Source organism: Gymnoscopelus braueri (assembly GCF_963280865.1).
Source record: "Gymnoscopelus braueri genome assembly, chromosome: 11".
Classification (NCBI taxonomy): domain Eukaryota; kingdom Metazoa; phylum Chordata; class Actinopteri; order Myctophiformes; family Myctophidae; genus Gymnoscopelus; species Gymnoscopelus braueri.
In genome coordinates, this window is record NC_137613.1 from 677698 (window position 1) to 700904 (window position 23207).

At 37.5% G+C, this 23207-nt stretch overlaps 1 protein-coding gene across 1 annotated transcript in view; it reads left to right on the plus strand.

Annotated features, from left to right (window-relative positions):
* The window catches only part of LOC308095887 (uncharacterized protein), a gene marked incomplete at both ends in the record, with an annotated part of 28842 nt that extends 21962 nt beyond the window's left edge, over nt 1–6880 (plus strand). The window contains 2 exons of the mRNA XM_080443026.1: nt 3532–4428; nt 5820–6880. Of these exons, the coding sequence (XP_080299152.1) occupies nt 3532–4428; nt 5820–6880 (1958 nt within the window). The remainder of the gene's footprint in view (nt 1–3531; nt 4429–5819) is intronic.
* Nucleotides 6881–23207: the final 16327 nt, after the last annotated feature.

The window sequence follows — 23207 nt, forward strand, 5'->3', positions numbered from 1 at the left end:
TTTTGTTTTTTTGCCTTGAAAATAATGAAAGGCAGACACAATTATGATGTCTGTTTTTTTATAGTTCAACTCACTCAAGGACCCCTAAATTAATATGTATTTGACTGCAGACCCCCATCTGAAAAATATGTAGTTCCAGCCAGGGACCCCCCATACAAGATTTGTGTTGTTATAAAGTTTAGAGGATTCCACATTTTTCAACTATTTTCAAGATGACTATTTTCAGATCTACACGCTCACAACACGTCGCATTAGTGACATGTTGTGAGCTTGTAGATCTGCTATTTTCAAATAGCAAGTGTACTGCATGCATGGTTAAAGAGATTTTTATGATATTTATACATTTTGCTGGGGACCCCCTGGAAGCCCCCCAGGACCGCTGTGGGTCCTTATTGACCGACAGGTTTGTAGGACAATAAGAGAAAATACGGCAATTATTGAAAGCAGAGGTTTTGTTAAAATGGTATAAAGACATGATAAAATCCTGACACATTGGCATCTAAAAGCCCATAAAATACAATGAATAAAAACACAAGCTAAGCTAAATCTAAAATACAACAAACAATAAAAACAGCAAAATAGAGATGAGCAGACGGCAGTTAAAATAACTCCACACCCCAGTGGTGGAAAAAGTATACTCACATTTTGTACTTAAGTAAAAGTGTCAATACTGCAATGTAGAAGTACTCCGTTACAAGTGAAAGTCCGGAATTCAAAATTTACTTGAGTAAAAGTACAAAAGTATCGGCATCAAAATATACATAAAGTACCAAAAGTAGAAAGTACTCATTCTGCATTCTGTTTTCAAATGTATAAAATGTTTAACAATCTTTTGAAAATAGCCGATCTACAAGCTCACAATGCGTCGCTTTGGTGTTTTTATGATTCTGAATCCATTGCAAGCATTTGTTTTGCACCAAAACCACTCCTTGGGCTAAAAACGGCCATAGCCATCCTTTTCCAGGTATACTTTTTGTGTAAAAAGCCCATTGAGATTGGGCCGTTTTTAGCCCAAGGAGTGGTTTTGGTGCAAAACAAATGCTTGCAATGGATTCAGAATCATAAAAACACCCTAGTTTGACACCTCACATGCTACTTAAAACAGAATTAAATTTAGATTATTTTTTTGATTTTTTTTAACCAAGGTTATGGTGGGTACCCCAACTTTAAGGAGCTGTCAAAAATTCTCCTAGGGAAACTGCATTTCAGTCTTTGTGAGATGTGTTACTAGACACCTTTACAAACACATTGGTGAAGAATTTTTTTGGTAAGGAATTTATTCCAAGATTTTTTTAATATCCCCTGACTATAATGTATGTTTTGTAATAATAATCAAAATCTACAAAGTAACTAGTTACTTAAGTTTTCAAATAATTGTAGTGGAGTAAAAGTACAATATTTGCTCCTGAGATGTAGTGGAGTAGAAGTAAGAGTACTGACAATTGGAAATATTCCAGTTAAGTACAATTACTTCAACATTGTACTTAAGTACAGTACTTGTATGGTATATCCAGGACTAAAGTATCGTTTCAAGCATATTTCTATGATTTTCCATTTAATTGGTAAAACAAGGTTTGTATTTAGGACTGAGTTTGACCTTTGGTCAAATAATGTAAGCCAGAGAGAGATTTCACCCAACTTAGTGTGGGCTCAGCTGTAATGTAATCAGTTCAGAGTTCCTGGCCATTGTAGGAGGTGAGAGGCACAACAGTCGTTTTGATAAACCTTTTGTTTCATGGTTCAGAGGCATTGACACCCTCTGTCTTGTTTTGATTATCAGAAGAAGTCTTTTGTATTCATTTAAACTAATCAGAGTAATCATTGTTCCTTCCTGGGCAATCAGCTACAGACAGGAAATGTGTAGTGAATGGTTGGAAGCCAGGTCCGAAGGACTTAAGTGAAACAGTAAAATATATACACTTTTATTATTCTTCAGTCTTAGGTCTGCAGTGTGTAGTTAAAATGATTAAAGTCTTGACAACTATGACTTGTGTTGTTAACAAAGAGAAATGTCATTTAAGGAAAATATTCAGTCTTAAAGTAACTGCAACTTTGTTGATTCATTGTATTTCTAACTGCTGTTTGCAATTGTGAATGTATAATGTGTGTGGACTTAATTTGAAGCTAATAAGATGTTAAACAAAGATTTCATAATATGAGCTTGTGTAAAAGTATAGTTTTATAGATTAGGGTTAAAGTAAATTGTCACATGTTTAAAACTAGGCGGATGCTAATTCCTTGTGATGACTGAGAAAGGCGGGCCAAGAAGCCTTTTGTTTCTAAAAGCTTGTTTGTGAGTGGTCAAGACGGAGGACAGAGAGGAGGTCCTAAGTCAAATGTCTGTCTGTATAAAGTATGATGTTTGGTGATTTGAGTTACACTCTGTGATTGGCAATGCAGATGTCAACGTCTATGGAAATAAATACATTTCTGTGGACAAACCCTCTTTCAAACTGGATGCTTCTTATTCTTGCACTTAGGGAATAGTTAGGGAATAGTGATTTTCCTGTCTGATCATGGCCAATATACGACACTTGAGTAAAAGTACTTAGTTACTTTACACCACTGTCCACACCCCAGTGGAGAACAAAATAACTGGTCAGATCAGTCGTACCAATGACTATTTAATCAGCAGCAGTGTTCACGTTACTTAGACCAAGTGCTGCTATAAGTCAGAAACCTACCTCTGCCTGTGGTTAATGTTCACACAGCGCTGTGTCTCCTCCTCGGAGGAGGAGGAGGAGGAGGAGGAGGAGGAGGAGGAGGACAAAACATAGTCAGATCACCCGTACTCCTACTCACTGTTACTGCTATATGACTATATGTCACACTGGACTGAGTGCCGTTTCAAGTCAGGAGTCTATGACTCTGCTGCTGCTGCTGTGTGTGTGTGTGTGTGTGTGTGTGTGTGTGTGTGTGTGTGTGTGTGTGTGTGTGTGTGTGTGTGTGTGTGTGTGTGTGTGTGTGTGTGTGTGTGTGTGTGTGTGTGTGTGTGTATGTGTGTGTGTGTGTGTGTGTGTGTGCGTGTTAGTGTGCGTGTTAGTGTGTGTGTGTGTGTGTGTGTGTGTGTGCATGTGCGTGTTAGTGTGTGTGTGGTTCCATGAAAATACAAAAAAATACTTTAAAGTAGTGATAAAAGCAGATCTACAATCTCACAACACTTCGCATCCTGGAGTGTTGTGAGATTGTAGATCAACTATTTTCACTAGTTTGGGTCACGGGGAGACATCAGATTATTCTTTTGGGTCCCGAGCCAAAAAGTTTGGGAACCGTGTGTGTGTGTGTGTGTGTGTGTGTGTGTGTGTGTGTGTGTGTGTGTGTGTGTGTGTACTTGCATTGTGTGCATATGTATTTGCAGTCCTAATATGCAAAGTGTCATGAGCCAGTGTTCGTGGTAAATTGACATGTTTTAAAAATACAATATCATGCCGAATACAAGTGAAAGAGATACAGACACAATATGATTAACTGAGGATGTTGTCTATGAATTCTAAAGTTACACATCTATATTTTATATATGTTCTCTAATAGAAACAGCACTGGCTATGAGACAAATGACCCAGGATCACAAACAACTGTTCCTGGAAATGACCCAGGATCACAGACAGCTGTTTGTGGAAATGACCCAGGGTCACAGACAGCTGTTCCTGGAAATGACCCAGGGTCACAGACAGCTGTTTGTGGAAATGACCCAGGGTCACAGACAGCTGTTCCTGGAAATGACCCAGGATCACAGACAGCTGTTCCTGGAAATGACCCAGGATCACAGAGAACTGTTCCTGGAAATGACCCAGGATCACAGACAGCTGTTCCTGGAAATGACCCAGGGTCACAGACAGCTGTTTGTGGAAATGACCCAGGATCACAGACAGCTGTTTGTGGAAATGACCCAGGGTCAGAGAGAGCAGTTCCTGAAAATGACCCAGGATCCGAGTCTGTTCCTGGATATGACCCAAAACATGAGAGAGCAAGAGAAAGATCTGCAGAACACCATGAAAAAGATGGAGCTGAGCAACAAACAGCAACATCAACTGAGCCAGAACCTGCAGGAACAGAGAACCCAAGTAGAGAAGCTCAGAGATCAACAGAACGAAAAACAGAGAGAACTGGAGAAGATCAAGATGGAGAGAGACAAGAAAATAGAAGAGAAAGACCAACAACTGGAACAGAAAGGTGAAGAGCTGAGGACGAGTAAGAAGGAATGGGGTAATGTCATGGAGCTGAGCAACAAAAAACAAGATAAACTGAACCAGGACCTGCAGGAACAGAAAACCCAAGTAGAGAAGCTCACTGTTCAACTGGAAGAAAGAGAGAATGAACTGGAGAAAAACAAGATAGAGAGAGAGAAGAAAATAGAGGAGAAAGACCAACTACTGAAGATGAGGAAGAAGGAATCGGATGGTGTCATCACAGAAAACACACAACTTGGTGAGAATTAGATCATTACAAACATTGTTTCACTAGATGACTTTTCTCTTGATGATTGGCCAAAATGTAGTCGGCTAGTATGCCTTACAAAATATAATAATATTCAGATTAAAATCTGTCACAATAGATCACAATACACAATTACACTTGAAATGAATACACCACTGGCTAATTATAATGTTATGGACAAGTAAATAAAATAAACACAATAGACCAAAATCATGGGAGCAACAGAAACATACCTGCATGAAATAAAGACAGAATCATGCAGCAGCATTAATACACAGGACGTCTGTGATGAAGAAAAACAGCAATGAAGCATGATGCCGTTACTGTGTGTGTGTGTGTGTGTGTGTGTGTGTGTGTGTGTGTGTGTGTGTGTGTGTGTGTGTGTGTGTGTGTGTGTGTGTGTGTGTGTGTGTGCTCACATAGTGCTGCTAAACAATAAACTAGCAAAAAGTTAGCTAAAAAACTCAAACCTTTGCAAAACAATTACACAATACCACAAAAAATTACATTATAACCTCACTTCACAGTTTACATTGTTTATATACTCTTAAACAACTTTAGAACCTAAATCTACTGAGAGCACAAGACAAACTCACTAGCTTGGAAACCAGACAAATCTGCTAGTGCAAAAAACAACTACATTGCCCTCAGTGAGTGTGGCCATGCCAGGTTAGCAAAGCTGTCCCTGTATTTTTGGACCAAACTCAATGACCTCGGTTTTATCATAAGTTATATGGCATAAGTTGTTAAAATACACTTTGTATGCTTATACATCTATTGATTAGAAATAGGAAAGTCACTTGCAAACTTTTGTAAACTATTAAGGTCATTACGAACCGGCGATTATGCGAATATACGCAAAATTCGGACTCGTTCCGAATAAATAAAAGCTTTTTCGCTCCGTGGAAGCTTGCATTGACTTTATATGGGTTTTTTTTTAAACGTATTATTCGCATGAAAAAATCGCCCCCCGGTGTGTAAGGACCTTTACTGTTGAGGGTGAATTAACACATGAACATCAGTAGGTGTGAATGTTCAGACAAACAGTGTGAAACGATGCATCTAAACAGTATTTTATTTTAGGTACTAAACCAAATACATATAGTTCTGACATTTAATACCCAAAGGTAAACATTCGTACACACACAGATCTTCAGGACAGTTGACTCATTTACATTTCACTAATTTATTCTGGACTTTTTAATAAACATGCTAGTTACCTTTGACCTAGTGACCTTCATCACAGCTCTGAAGATAGCCACTAGGCTGAAACCTTTTATATATATATATATATATATATATATATATATATATATATATATATATATATACACACACAATTATACCACAAATAATAAAACCAACTCAATCTTATCTTTAAGGTTCTTCCACAACTCAGCAAATTCTGCCAAAGATAAAGATCCAGGAAGCAGAGAAATGTCTGACGACTGTGAGGACTGAGTTTCTTAAAAGAGTCTCAGTGCCCATCCTGAATTCTCTAATGGACGAACTTTTCACTAAGAATGTAATCAATGATGAAGAAATGGAGTCAGTCAGAGTGAAATTAGAAAAGTCAGAAAAAGCACGGGGAATTATTGACATGGTGAGGAAAAAGGGAAAGAAGGCAAGTTCAGAAATGATTGACATCCTCCAACAGCTGGACCCTAACCTCAGTGAACACCTGCATGAATATTACAGCAACTACCAGAAGACAGAAGCCCAGGCCAAAGAGATGATTCAGAGGGACAGTGAGGATAGGAAACACAAGGAAGAGCAGGAGATGAGGGAGAGGTTTGAGAAGGAGCTTGAGGAATCTCGGAGGGAGAAAGACAAAACCATCCAAGAGCTTAAGGCAAAGATCAGTGACCTTAAGTATAAACTGGCTAAACTGGAGAAACAAATGAGGGAGGAGAGGGATGAAGAGAAGAAAAGAGAGCTGGAAGAAGAGCTGAGGCAGATGGAGGGAAAACTGGAGAAGTCTAAAGAGGAGAGAGAGAAAGAGAAGAGAGAGATGGAGGAGAGACACAGACAGGAAATAGAGGAGATGAGAGAGCTCTATGAAGGAGACACTAGGGCGAAAGCAGAGAAACACCTGATGAAGATAATCCTGCCTGAGTTATTCAGCAACATCATGACCTTAAAGACAAATATGCAGAGAGAGTTTGAGAGACAACTAGAGGAGAAGAACAGAGAGATGAAAGAGAAGATGCAGAGAGAGTTTGAGAGACAACCGGAGGAGAAGAACAGAGAGATGAAAGAGAAGATTCAGAGAGTGTTTGAGAGACAACTGGAGGAGAAGAACAGAGAGATGAAAGAGACGATTCAGAGAGTGTTTGAGAGACAACTGGAGGAGAACAGAGAGATGAAAGAGTTAGAGGAAAGACACAAACTTTCACATTCAGTGTTGAAGGAAGAGATCCTGAACTTATTAGAAAAGCGATAGGGAGAGGAGAGTCATGGTGGATGAGATGTTGTACTAATATGTTCAGACATTAACTACAAGATATATCTACTTGGTAACATGAGTATAATGTGTAACATATGTGCAACTTAAAAAACAAAATGTAATTAATGGGTTTACTTTTTTCACACCTGAGTAAGTCTTTTAATATAGTGGTGTTAATCTCTGTACAGTTAATCAGCTCATATAGAATAGCTATAATTAGCAACGCTCACAGGTACCTTACTTTGCTCAATCTTAAACGGCAGGAATCATGCATTAAGTTTAAACAAGATTTCTCTGAATTTCAAATGTAAATAGCTTCTGTATTGTCTAATTCATGATGATGATGATCTTTAGGTGTCAAATGAAAACATATGTTTAGTTATAACCAGGGACAATTTGGCAGATTTACAGTAAAATAAAGTGTGATATCCATTGTCTTTCAGGAAGTTGAGATCAGAACTCATAGTAATTAAAGGACGACCTCACCGATTTTCAAACTATCTTCATATAATTGGTCCTCACTAATACTCATGATAAAATGGTACCATTTTTTTCTACTTGGTCTGTGTCTCATAGGAGGGCTGTGGACAGTCCAGAAACCCGTCTACCAGTGACATCATCGTTAGGCATGAATTTTTTTTCTAACAAGATTTAAAAAAAAATATTTAGATTTTTATTAACACGAGAACAATGGCTTCTTTTATTGCATTGCAACTTTCCAGGAATAGAAAGCCTGCAGTTTCTATTAGCTTGGATTCCCCATTGATGATGTCACTGGTAGACGGGACTCTGAACTGTCCACAGCCCTCCTCTGAGACACAGACCGAGTAGAAAAAAATGGTACCATTTTATCATGAGTATTAGTGAGAACCAATTATATGAAGATAGGTTGGAAATCGGTGAAGTCGTCCTTTAATGATGTAAAGATCACTGGTCACAAGTCACATGACCAGATGAACTTCACTATGACTTCATAGACACTGGTTTCACTTCTTTATTCATTTATAACTGCTGTCTGATGCTTAGCAGAAACACACTGGTCTCAGATCAGCATTAATACACTTCTTTATTCATTTATAACTGCTGTCTGATGCTTAGCAGAAACACACTGGTCTCAGATCAGCATTAATACACTTCTTTACACACATTATAATAAGATTAGTTTAGTTTGTTCTAATAAAGTTGTTTTTATCTGCTCTGTAAAGCGACTTTTAGTACCTAGAAAAGCGCTATATAAATCCTATGTATTATTATTTTAGAAGAAGAGATCATATTGTAATGTGAAGTTATGTCATATCCCCTGAAAGAGAGGTGGACTGATTTGGAAAACAAAGGTTTTGCCTATATGTTGTACAGATGATATGAAGATTGATGTAATGTTATTAGTTGCCATGCAGTAACTGTCTTTAACATTAAACCACATGGAGTATATAATAAATAAATCTACATGAACAGTTTGCCTCATGTTGCTTTGTAACTGTCTTTAACATTAAACCACATGTAATATATAATAAACTAGAAAAAGTGCTCCTCGGAGGATAAGGATAAGGATAATTCCTTTTAACAGGACGTTCATGAAAGTCCTTGCGGGCTTGTTTCCAATGAGGGCCTGTGAGCAATTAGGGGTTAAGAGTCTTGCTCAGGGACAAATTTCATTTCATCGACACATATGCTGACCTGGCCTGGAATCGTACCTGGGGCAACCAGGGCCTCTGGCTCCCTAGGCGGGCTCACTAACCAATCAGCTATGGCTGCCCCCCTTAAGCACAGGTCTCTGCCAGGTCAGGTACGTTATTCTGGCCTCCTGGTGGCGCTATAATAGGCCAATGTGAAAAGGGTGCCAACCGTGCCATTTATTCTTGCATTGACACTGCATTCATGATTTGAGGCATTTTGTTCCAAAAATGTGTTTTGCTAAATTGAGGATGGAATATGGGAAATCGGACAGATCTGTGTTGATCACATGACTATAGTGATACTGTGTGCCGATTTGCATGACACAATATGTTGTTCCAGGGACCCCCATCTCACAATATGTTGTTCCAGGGACCCCCATCTCACAATATGTTGTTTCAGGGACCCCCATCTCAAAATATGTTGTTCCAGGGACCCCCATCTCACAGTATGTTGTTCCAGGGACCCCCATCTCACAATATGTTGTTTCAGGGACCCCCATCTCACAATATGTTGTTCCAGGGACCCCCATCTCACAATATGTTGTTCCAGGGACCCCCATCTCACAATATGTTGTTCCAGGGACCCCCATCTCACAATCTGTTGTTCCAGGGACACCCATCTCACAATATGTTGTTTCAGGGACCCCCATCTCACAATCTGTTGTTCCAGGGACCCCCATCTCACAATCTGTTGTTCCAGGGACCCCATCTCACAATATGTTGTTCCAGGGACCCCCATCTCACAATATGTTGTTCCAGGGACCCCCATCTCACAATATGTTGTTCCAGGGACCCCCATCTCACAATATGTTGTTCCAGGGACCCCCATCTCACAATATGTTGTTCCAGGGACCCCCATCTCACAATATGTTGTTTCAGGGACCCCCATCTCACAATCTGTTGTTCCAGGGACCCCCATCTCACAATATGTTGTTTCAGGGACCCCCATCTCACAATCTGTTGTTCCAGGGACCCCCATCTCACAATATGTTGTTCCAGGGACCCCCAGAAGCACAGATCGGAGTTAAAAATTATCACTTGCAAAAAAAAGAAAGGTTTGCACACATTTTCAAAAATAACAGATCTACAAGTTCATAGCACGGCACGAAGTGACACGCTATGAGCTTGTAGATCTGCTATTTTTGAATAGCCAAAGAAATGTACACACACACACACACACACACACACACACACACACACACACACACACACACACACACACACACACACACACACACACACACACACACACACACACACACACACACACACACACACACACACACACACACACACACACACACACACACACACACACACACACACACTCGTTCTCTGTGGACTGACATTCTGGGAAGATTGAAAAAAGACAAATAATGCCAAATAATGCAAAACAAGAGTCTGAAATAGTGTTCTATCTCAGCTCTCATAGACAGTCTGTCTATAGTATATATATATATATATATATATATATATATATATATCTCAGCTCTCATAGACAGTCTGTCTGGAGAAGACAATGTTTCATATCCTTCACTATTACATGTTTTTATCAACATCAACTCATTATTTATGCATAAACATGAGTTATTATTCCAATAGTTCTGCTCTGACAACGCTAATACTGTATAGACTTACTATAAAGACACATTACCAGACCCTACTGGAGAGAATTAACTCACTAAATAAACACAAAAAATAAACATTTCTCAACGCCAACATATTAACCCTTTAAAGAACGCATCTGTGTGTCATTTTAACATTTCTTTGTGTAAACATTTGTGCAAAGCTTTGAATATATATACATTTTTAAAGCCAACATTATTAACTGTTACAACTTCTGGGGGGTCCCTGGAACAACATATTTTGAGCTGGGGGTCCACGGCCAAATACAAATAATTTTTGAGAACCACCGATATTATAGAAACATATGTTTTAAAAATGAAAAAACTGACAGGATTTAGAAGACATTTGTAGAATCCCCCAGAAGCAAAGATTTAACTTACAAATGTCACCTATCTATCTATCTATCTATATACACAAAGACCTACGATTTTCCTAACCTCACTCCGTCAAATGAAAGAAGCTTGCGACACACATTTTGTTTCACAGCGTACTTGCATCTGAGACTCCGGGCGCAGAATCGATGACAGACGGAGTTTCATTTTTTCAAGCTACTAGGCAGGTGATTGGATGATCCCGCCCCTAGCAGCCGCTGATTGGTTCGTATGCGCAGCGGTTCGGGCAGCTTTACTCTGTGAGCAATCCCAGACCCTCCTTCCTGAAACCAAATGCAATGCAATGCATGAGATTTCCGGAGGGAGGGGGTGTTTACCAGGCTACGATTTTCCCCAAAAGAATAGCAGATCTACAAGCTCATAGTGCGGCACCGAGTGCCGCGCTATGAGCTTGTAGATCTGCCATTTTTGAATAGCCAAAGAAATGTAAAACATGACACAGAAGCGTTCCTGGTCCTGATGCATTAAACACACAACAGGAGCTTTAAACACTAAAGAAAGAAACAAATGCTGTCAAAGTGGAACAAACCAAAACACAGCTCTGTGTGTGTGTGTGTGTGTGTGTGTGTGTGTGTGTGTGTGTGTGTGTGTGTGTGTGTGTGTGTGTGTGTCATCAATCTGACTGAGTGGTGGAAAAAGTACTGACATTCTTTACTCAAGTAAAAGTATCAATACCACCATGTGGAAGTACTCAGTCACAAGTAAAAGGCCTGTTACTTGAGTAAAAAAAATGTTACTTGAGTAAAACTACAAAAGTAGTGGCATCAAAATATACTTAACGTACCAAAAGTAAAAGTACTAAAATGTTTGAAAATAGCAGATCTACAGGCTCACAACAGATCGGCTATTTTCAAATAGCCTAGGTATAAAATAGGGCTAAAGTGGTTTAATGTATGTTTTATCATTTAATCATTTATAATGAGTAACTAGTAACTAAAGTTTTCAAATAATTGAAATGGAGTAAAAGTACAATATTTTCCTCTGAGATGTAGTAGAGTAAAAAAAAAAATTTGAAAAAGGTTTTTCACAAAACCACACAGTGAGGAAAGAAGTCCAAAATCAATTATTTTATTCAACCTAAAAACTAATTATAGCAGATCAGTGGAAGATCGTGCCCTTGCGTCAGTCTGGCACAGCCAGATGTTTGTTTCCTGTTGGTCATGTGACCATCGTCTCCCCAACAGCCTCCAAGGGTGACGCGAGGTTATCAACAAGTAACAACAAAGTTGGTAAAAATGGATAAGTGGCTCATTAACCGCAGGCCGCCCGCTAAAGATTCAGAGGACCAAGCTAAAAAGAAGAAAACAGAATCACAGAAATCCCAACAGTTTCGTGAGGAGTATATAGGTATGGGGTTCACCTGGAGCAGTACAACAGATCCCCCGTCAGCTCAGTGTTTTTTATGCGGCGAGCTGCTGGCCAACAGCGCCATGAAACCATCCCATCTAAATCGGCATCTCAGCACTAAACATAAAGAACACGTCGGAAAGAAGTTGGAGTTTTTTAAGAGAGAACTCAGTGGATTCAAAACTTCACAGGAGAAACTGCTCAAGGCTGCCACTGTATCAACAAAAGCACTTGAAGCGTCATATAAAGTGGCGTTACTTTTGGCAAAAGCCAAGAAACCATTTAGCCTCGCTGAAGAAATAATTGCCCCAGCAGCAGTTATACTAAACGAGACAATGATAAGCAACGCTGCTGCAGCCGCTGTTAAGATTGTACCTATGTCAAATGACACGGTGTCACGGAGAGTTGACAAGATGGGGACAGATATCGTGGCGCAAGTTGTGGAGAAGTTAAGAGCTGGTGACTTTTCATTGCAACTGGATGAGTCAACTGACTTCAGTGGACACGCGCAGCTCGTTGCCTTTGCCAGATATGTTGACACTGATGACATTCAAGAACACATTATTATGTGTAAACGCCTAGAGGGGAATACAACTGGCCAGGACATTTTTAACGTTCTTAATTCTTTCTTTTTGGACAACGGAATCAACTGGAAATCGTGTACCAGCGTGTGTACAGACGGAGCAGCAGCGATGACTGGCCGGTTCAAAGGACTCATCGCGTTCATCAGAAAAGAGAACCCTGACGTGCTGTGGACACACTGTGTTATACACAGGGAGGCCCTCGCTTCTAAGAAGATGAGCCCTGAGCTGAGCTTCATTCCGTTTTGAACGATGCCGTTAAAGTGATCAACTTTATCAAATCCAGACCGCTAAATGCACGCCTGTTCATGAGATTGTGTGATAACATGGGAGCAGAACACAAAGAACTCCTCCTGCACACAGAAGTGAGGTGGCTGTCTCGCGGGAAAGTGCTTAACAGGCTGTTCGAACTGCGGAATGAGGTATGTTGCTTTTTGTCAGAGAAAGAGAATGCATCTCCTCTTGCATCCCTGTTTTTGGACAATGAAGTGCTTGCTAAATTAGCATACTAGGTGGACATTTTCGCGAAATTGAATGAACTGAATACCAGCCTGCAAGGCAGGGACTGTACAATTTTGAAACTGTATGACAGAGTCAATGGCTTTCTCAATAAAGCAGCATTGTGGAAGAGGTTTTGTGCACAAGGTGACTTCAGTTGTTTCCCTCAGTTTAAAAGAGAAGTCAGAGCAGCTCGACTGGGTCAGAAACCCATTTACAGTGTCAGAAACCAACTGTGATTCGCTGCCTGTTCACCTCAGGGAGGAGTTAGTGGAAGTGACCTCAGACCGAGGGCTCCAGAATAAATGTGAGGCCAATACACTGACTGAGTTTTGGGTGATTGTGAGCAGGGAGCACCCCGAGCTAGGGAAACAAGCTCTTGGTCATTTGTTACAATTTGGATCCACATACTTGTGTGAAAGTACATTCTCAGCAATGACTCTGATCAAAACAAAGCAAAGAAACAGACTCTGCCAGGGCCTTGAAAATAGCCTCATAACAGCTGTAGCTTCCCTACCACCAAGATTCCCAAAGCTCATGCAGGAGGCACAAGGTCATGTCTCACACTGAACCTGATTGTTATAGTAGCTATTTGAACAACTCATAAAGCTCATAAAGCTGCATACTGGACTGTTAATAGTTTTCAAAACAAACTGTCCACAAACCATTTGCATGGAACTGCATACTGAACTGTAAATAGTTGTATTACTGTTGAATTGAAAAGAATATTGTTTGTTGTTATACTGCTATTTGTGGACTTGCAACTTAACTTTGCACTTGACTTTAGTGATTTTTCCTTTGTTACATTATTGCCACTGTAAGCTGTGATTGAGGACTGATATAGCCATATTACTGCTAAATTGAAAACAATATTGTTATTTGTCTGTTGTTATGCTGCTATTTGTGGACTTGCAACTTAACTTTGCACTTGGAATTTAATGTGATTGTTCCATTGTAACATTACATTGCCACTGTAAGCTGTGATTGAGAAGAAATACTGTATTTGCTTCAGAGTGAACTGTTCATAGTTAAATAATTAACTATAATTGAATTAGGAGTGGAAAAAACACTTACTGTTATGTTTAATGATGACACATGGAGAAACTTGGTGTGAGCCTGATCTGTAGTTCCTAACCCAAATTACATGGTACCCGGCAAGTGGGATTTGTTTGAAAGTTGTTTGAATGTATTGAAGTTATTAACATGAAAACTGGACTGAAATTTTATGGCCACAGTGTTGAAAATAAATCTGCTCAGGAGGCACCGTTTGAAACTCTTTCACTCCATTTCTTATTTGTGATGTTATATTCTTGAAAAGGGGGGTTATCATAGCATCATATACCACTAGCTATGGTTTTAATTGAAGTTTTATAAGCAAAATGTTGTTCCCCGGTAAAGGGGGTACTTGGATTCAGAAATCAGGGAAAGGGGGTACTCAAGCCAAAAAAGATTGAGAAACACTGCATTAATCCAATGTCCAATGGGGAAAAGGGTCTTTCAGAGCCGTCCAGTGTTAAGAGCCATTCAAAACTGTAAGATGCAGAGTCATTCAATGCCAGGGGTTCCCATGTCTAAAATCCAGTCAAAGTAGAATAAAGTGTCTGGTGCATCTACTTCCCTTTCCAATGGGGGGGGGGGGGGGGGGGGGGTCCAGGTGGTTTCTGTGTGAGTCCAGGTCCTTCCTCCTCTGTGCTTGTAGATCTGTGCTGTTCCATGGCCAGGGCAAAACTGCCTCCCTCTCCAACAGAGGCCTTTAAATAGGGAGAGCCTTCCTAATTAGCTCATGTCCTGCACCTGTTCCACTCACTTGTCCAATGGGAGTCCTCCATGCTGACCTGCTGACACTGCTACCATAGACTGGCTTCAAAACACTGCGACTCAAACTGAAATAATAAAGCTTCCATAATGACACAACATGTGTGTGTTGGTGGTTGTGTATCTTCTGGCAATTACACACACGTTGTTTGTTTGAGGTTTTCACAGAAAACGACACACACACACACACACACACACACACACACACACACACACACACACACACACACACACACACACACACACACACACACACACACACACACACACACACACACACACACACACACACACACACACACACAGTGAAATCCTCAGTGTGTATTTGACCACTTCAGAACCCTGGGTGCATATTACGTCGATATAGATGAACATTTTCCAAGATGAGCTTAAATTGCAGATGCGATGCAACATGTTGTGAGCTTGTAGATCTGCTATTTTTGCTAGTATAAAATAGGGTTTAAGTGGTTCACTCAAAAGTGTACAAGGGTTTAACACTCTCTGTGTTAAATGAACACTTGTCCTTTATGTGTATATTATATTATTATCTCTGATTCTTTCTAACTTCATTTTATACCATCATCATCATCACAGTGACCTGTTGTTGTTTTGAGTAGTTTTTAGTAAAGGCTCAATAGATTTAAAGTTATGAGTAAAGCAGCAATATAACATACATTCATTTAGTGTGAGTAACAGCTTTGACAAGGAAATGTAAAAAAAATAAATAAAAGAAAAAGAAAAATACATAAATATCCAAACAAACAAATTAAAATGAAACACATTCGTACAAAATAGTTTTCAGAACATTTGCTTTTCTTTTTATGCATCAGAGCAGCCGTTCATTAAAACCACATCCAACATATCCTGAGGTAGAAAGTATAGAAGTTACAACAAGAACTACATATTCCTGTCTGGTTCACATAAGAACATTATAATAAGAACTACATATTCCTGTCTGGTTCACATAAGAACATTATAATAAGAACTACATATTCCTGTCTGGTTCTCATAACAACATTATAATAAGAACTACATATTCCTGTCTGGTTCACATAACAACATTATAATAAGAACTACATGTTCCTGTCTGGTTCTCATAAGAACATTATAATAAGAACTACATATTCCTGTCTGGTTCACATAAGAACATTATATTAATATATTAACAAAACTATTACTGTCAAAAGACAAACTGGTCCTAACATGAAAACTTTTAAAAGTAATTGACAAAGTACTCAACTCCAATACAACTCCAGAGTTACTTGTTAAAGTAATCCCTAGTGGAGTAGTTGGTTTAAAAAGAGTACTTGAGTATTCAAAAGTGCATGTTTTTTTAAATTCAAATAACAAAGTACATTGTGTTTGTCATATCAATGCAGCTGTATTGAAGTTTTGAAGTTTTACAAAATAATTCAAAGATTTTCTGAAATGATTGAAATTAGTGAAAAGAAATAGTGAAAGTAGCTGATCTACAAGCTCACATAGCGTCACGATGTGACACGTTGTGAGCTTGTAGATCTGCTATTGTCACTATTATTAAAATAGACCAGGTCATCTGGGTCCTAGGGGTCCCTGCTTCTCTATTTGTCTTTGAAATGTAGAAGAATACGCCATAAGCTTCTAAAAATCTAATATCCAAGTAAAGTACAAAAAATAAGTCGTTAAGTGCAGTACTGAAATAAATAGTGAAATAAATAGTGAAATAAATGTACTTTGTTACTGAGAGTCCATCACTGTAAAAGAAACAATGCTGAGTTATTTCATCTTCTGGTGGTTGTCATGTTCACAGTCTGGGATCAATCAAGCATCTCAGAGAAATAATTTATACATTATATCATATTATAGCTGATAATACATAATATAATCCTAATAATACAGTCACTGTAAGAGAGTAATCCTGTTCTTACTGAACATGATTAATTATAAATAAAATAAGTCTCACACTGTCTCCTCAAAGAAGGAGTTTGGTAAACGTCTGGTCACATAGATTGATAGTTAATTAAGACAGATTTAGTGCACGGCTTATTTGGAAAAACTTGGCCTTGGTTTTCCTGCAACCAGAGACCTAGATAACGTAAACACACTTTAGACACTTTAGACAATCTAAATAAACTTTAAAACACTTTAGAAGATCCGCCAAAAAAAAACAATGTGATAAATCAGCAAATATTACAATCTGACGATCGAGAATCTGACAATCTGATGATGGAGACACAATCCCAGAACACAACAAAGGTATTGAATGTGTAGTTACATTCTACAATAAGACAATTCTAAAGAATTGTAGTATTGTAGCTACACTGTCTGGTACATAGATGTGTAGCGATAAACTATTGTACAAATGTGACTAAATATAACCAGTGGCTTATGTCCACTCATAGGACCACAATGGACTTGTTTGTGTTATTCTTTTAGCCTTAATGTCTGGCTGTACCTCATGTTGTTTACATTTATGACTAATATAGTATTCAATCAATCAGTCAATCAATGTCTTATTTTGAAACTAAACCAGTGAACGAGTAAACCATCCCGGTCACGTGAATTCATATTATCATGGTCTGCAGGAGACACATCATAATATGAATTCATATTATCATGGTCTGCAGGAGACGCATGATAATATGAATTCATATTATCATGGTCTGCAGGAGACGCATGATAATATGAATTCATATTATCATGGTCTGCAGGAGACGCATGATAATATGAATTCATATTATCATGGCCTGCAGGAGACGCATGATAATATGAATTCATATTATCATGGCCTGCAGGAGACGCATGATAATATGAATTCATATTATCATGGTCTGCAGGAGACGCATGATAATATGAATTCATATTATCATGGTCTGCAGGAGACGCATGATAATATGAATTCATATTATCATGGTCTGCAGGAGACACATCATAATATGAATTCATATTATCATGGTCTGCAGGAGACGCATGATAATATGAATTCATATTATCATAGCCTGCAGGAGACGCATGATAATATGAATTCATATTATCATGGTCTGCAGGAGACGCATCATAATATGAATTCACGTGACCGGGATGGTTTACAGGCTGGTAGATGAGTAAGAGTCTGAACTTTGAATAAATAATCAATATAAAAAAGATAACAATACATATGCAGTAGTAGCTGGGAAAACAACTCAGCTGGAGGAAAACTAAATCACGAAATATTTTTCCAATGCTGGTCTTGCATAAAAGCTTCAGCTGATGAAATGACAACTTGCTGTCACTATCTCAACACCCAAGGGAATGTCTAGGATTATCTTGTCTGATAAAAAAAAAATTCAGGGAAGTATGGCACTTGAAAACAGACCTCAATCAACCTTATGGCACTTTATATAGTCTTCCCATGTGCCCACAACGTTTTGGTGCCCACTCTTCTTGTACTCCAGTGGGTCTCAACGTGTGGTCCAGGGCCCCTATGGGGCGGCCATAGCTGAGTGGTTAGTGAGCCCGCCTAGGGAGCCAGGGGCCCTGGTTGCCCCAGGTTCGATTCCAGGCCAGGCCAGCATATGTGTCGATGAAATGAAATTTGTCCCTGAGCAAGACTCTTAACCCCTAATTGCTCACAGGTTCTCATTGGAAACAAGACCGCAAGGACTTTCATGAACGACCTGTTAAAAGGAATTATCCTTATCCTTATCCTTATCCTCAGGGTTCCTTGAGGCGGTTCCAAATGGACCCTTACAGGTCTGTAACTCTGAGAGACAACTTGACGGTCCATTTGGACACATTTTGTACACTCTCAGAGTTATGGGGATGTCTTCCGACAGAACCAGTGGATCACTGGGAGCCCGGTGCTGAAGCGAGGGCGTGCCCCCCCTCCTCTCCCCCTCCCCCTCCCCCCTGACCCTCCCTGTGACAGGACTGACCGTCCCTGTGACAGGACTGACCCTCCCTGTGACAGGACTGACCCTCCCTGTGACAGGACTGACCCTCCCTGTGAGAGGACTGACCCTCCCTGTGACAGGACTGACCCTCCCTGTGACAGGACTGACCCTCCCTGTGACAGGACTGCAGCGCTCTGATTGGACAGACGGCCACCATATGAGACAGACTCTGGCAGAAATGGCACTTCTTGGGCTGAGGGGGCAGCGGGCATTGTTTGGCGTGGTGGTCCGGTCCTCCACAGTTGTAGCATCTAGAAACCACAATGAGAGAATAACACTTAAAACGAACACAATAATAAACTGTGGCCCTTGTCATTGATGTTGTTGTTGGGGGTATTTGTCAAGTACATTTGTGTACATTATTAGTGTAATGTTTCCTTTGCATTTACGTTTCCTAACTATTAGTAGCAGTGCATGTTGGTGGAGAAAGTACTGGACCACCAGTATGAGTCAAAGTATAAATACTCCTGGTCAAAGATTAAGTGGATAAATTAATTAAGGTTAAATTGACCTCTTAAAGATATTTCACCAGGTAAAATACACTGGGTGAGCTATAAACCTTATGAACTATAACCTTCAATTAAATAATCCAAAATAATTCATAGGTCAAATTGGTCTTTTAAAGTTATTTCTACAGATAAACTGAGTGGGCTGTAATCTGAATCTATTTTTTTAAATCAGTGTTTAGAACATTAAATACACACAACGAATTAATTGCCAATCACACCTATGACAGTAATAGCTGCTTAAAATAAAATAAAATAGAATGCATCTATTATTCACAGACTGTCTCACACAGACTGACATTGTGCTTAAATTCACAGGTTGACTGTTAATTCTGCACAATCACCAATGATACATAAATCAGTGTTTTTAAAATAGCTTTTAATTGTTGCCAATATTTCATTGTATATGGTTTGTCTAATATGCTTTGTTTAATATTATTTAATCTACACTATTTACAGTTGGGTATAAAACAAACAATCTCTTTCTCAATTATTATAACAGCTTTAACTTAAATGTCCATTGATGCTGTTGGTAGAAAAACATACATGGTTTGGTAGATGCAACACTATTACAATTTAATAGTTTACATTTTATGCAACAACATGTTGTCTTCCTGAAACAATAGAATAGAATAAAACCAGAGGTTATGATGCCTATAATTCTATTATATCGACTGTGTCGCCCTCTAGTGGACAAACTCTCGTCTACTCTAGGTATATTATTTATAACTATGATGCAGTGACTCAACAAACACTATTTATGGATATTTAGTCCATTTAATCATTTTATAAAGAGCATCATCATAATAAGATGATGGTTTGTATTGTTAATTCCTCCTCCACTCATTGGTTTGGTAGAACACATCACTGGTTTGTTAGTTTGTTTTGAGCATAAAGCAGCTGCTAGCTGCTAGCTAGCCGCTAGCTACATAAACAGACACACGTCACACCGGACGTCATCAAACACGATTGTCCATCGACAATGGGTGGCTAGAAAAACTACAATCGTCCTACTACATTTCCCATACACCAACACGGGTAGCTATGTGGACTACATTTGAGGAACTACATTTCCCAGCCACCATGGATGACTAGAAGAACTACACTAGAAAGAACTACATTTCCCAGACACCAAGTGTTACGCTTTGCACAGAACGCAACGCGAGTGCTTCCATTCTTTTTTCAAAATACAACCGTTTTAACGCTTACAAACACAAATACTACGAGTGTCGCGCGCAGAAAATAGCCGATCTACAAGCTCACAATGCCTCTCATTGTGAGCTTGTAGATTTGAACAGCTTCATGTAGAAACCAGCGCCATGTTGCGTCATCTCGTGTTTAATATTTTGATGATTAAAGTACAGTGATTTATTGACGACATTTACTTGTATTTACTCATTGTGTCCACACGAGGGCGACAAAGGCCGTTGAATACAACCAGATGAACGGAGTGAGAAGTGTTGTAAACATGAACACATTGTAACATTTATCACACTATTAGTTCAATAGATTTACATCAATGTTGTGTTTTTACAGTTAGTTAGTTAGTTAGTTAGTTAGTAAGTTAGTTAGTTAGTTAGTTAGTTAGTTAGTTAGTTAGTTAGTTAGTTAGTTAGTTAGTTAGTTAGTAAGTTAGTTAGTTAGTTAGTTAGCTCTCTTAAGTTTAGACACTTTAATTATGATGCTATAACTTTATTTTATGTTGAGAGGCATATTAATTATGATGCTATAACTTTATTTTATGTTGAGAGGCATATTAATTATGATGCTATAACTTTATTTTATGTTGAGAGGCATATTAATTATGATGCTATAACTTTATTTTATGTTGAGAGGTATATTAATTATGATGCTATAACTTTATTTTATGTTGAGAGGCATATTAATTATGATGCTATAACTTTATTTTATGTTGAGAGGCATATTAATTATGATGCTATAACTTTATTTTATGTTGAGAGGCATATTAATTATGATGCTATAACTTTATTTTATGTTGAGAGGCATATTAATTATGATGCTATAACTTTATTTTATGTTGAAAGGCATATTAATTATGATGCTATAACTTTATTTTATGTTGAGAGGCATATTAATTATGATGCTATAACTTTATTTTATGTTGAGAGGCATATTAATTATGATGCTATAACTTTATTTTATGTTGAGAGGCATATTAATTATGATGCTATAACTTTATTTTATGTTGAGAGGCATATTAATTATGATGCTATAACTTTATTTTATGTTGAGAGGCATATTAATTATGATGCTAAAACTTTATTTTATGTTGAGAGGCATATTAATTATGATGCTATAACTTTATTTTATGTTGAGAGGCATATTAATTATGATGCTATAACTTTATTTTATGTTGAGAGGCATATTAATTATGATGCTATAACTTTATTTTATGTTGAGAGGCATATTAATTATGATGCTATAACTTTATTTTATGTTGAGAGGCATATTAATTATGATGCTATAACTTTATTTTATGTTGAGAGGCATATTAATTATGATGCTAAAACTTTATTTTATGTTGAGAGGCATATTAATTATGATGCTATAACTTTATTTTATGTTGAGAGGCATATTAATTATGATGCTATAACTTTATTTTATGTTGAGAGGCATATTAATTATGATGCTATAACTTTATTTTATGTTGAGAGGCATATTAATTATGATGCTATAACTTTATTTTATGTTGAGAGGCATATTAATTATGATGCTATAACTTTATTTTATGTTGAGAGGCATATTAATTATGATGCTATAACTTTATTTTATGTTGAGAGGCATATTAATTATGATGCTATAACTTTATTTTATGTTGAGAGGCATATTAATTATGATGCTATAACTTTATTTTATGTTGAGAGGTATATTAATTATGATGCTATAACTTTATTTTATGTTGAGAGGCATATTAATTATGATGCTATAACTTTATTTTATGTTGAAAGGCATATTAATTATGATGCTATAACTTTATTTTATGTTGAGAGGCATATTAATTATGATGCTAAAACTTTATTTTATGTTGAGAGGCATATTAATTATGATGCTATAACTTTATTTTATGTTGAGAGGCATATTAATTATGATGCTATAACTTTATTTTATGTTGAGAGGCATATTAATTATGATGCTATAACTTTATTTTATGTTGAGAGGCATATTAATTATGATGCTATAACTTTATTTTATGTTGAGAGGCATATTAATTATGATGCTATAACTTTATTTTATGTTGAGAGGCATATTAATTATGATGCTATAACTTTATTTTATGTTGAGAGGCATATTAATTATGATGCTATAACTTTATTTTATGTTGAGAGGCATATTAATTATGATGCTATAACTTTATTTTATGTTGAGAGGCATATTAATTATGATGCTATAACTTTATTTTATGTTGAGAGGCATATTAATTATGATGCTATAACTTTATTTTATGTTGAGAGGCATATTAATTATGATGCTATAACTTTATTTTATGTTGAAAGGCATATTAATTATGATGCTATAACTTTATTTTATGTTGAGAGGCATATTAATTATGATGCTATAACTTTATTTTATGTTGAGAGGCATATTAATTATGATGCTATAACTTTATTTTATGTTGAGAGGCATATTAATTATGATGCTATAACTTTATTTTATGTTGAGAGGCATATTAATTATGATGCTATAACTTTATTTTATGTTGAGAGGCATATTAATTATGATGCTAAAACTTTATTTTATGTTGAGAGGCATATTAATTATGATGCTATAACTTTATTTTATGTTGAGAGGCATATTAATTATGATGCTATAACTTTATTTTATGTTGAGAGGCATATTAATTATGATGCTATAACTTTATTTTATGTTGAGAGGCATATTAATTATGATGCTATAACTTTATTTTATGTTGAGAGGCATATTAATTATGATGCTATAACTTTATTTTATGTT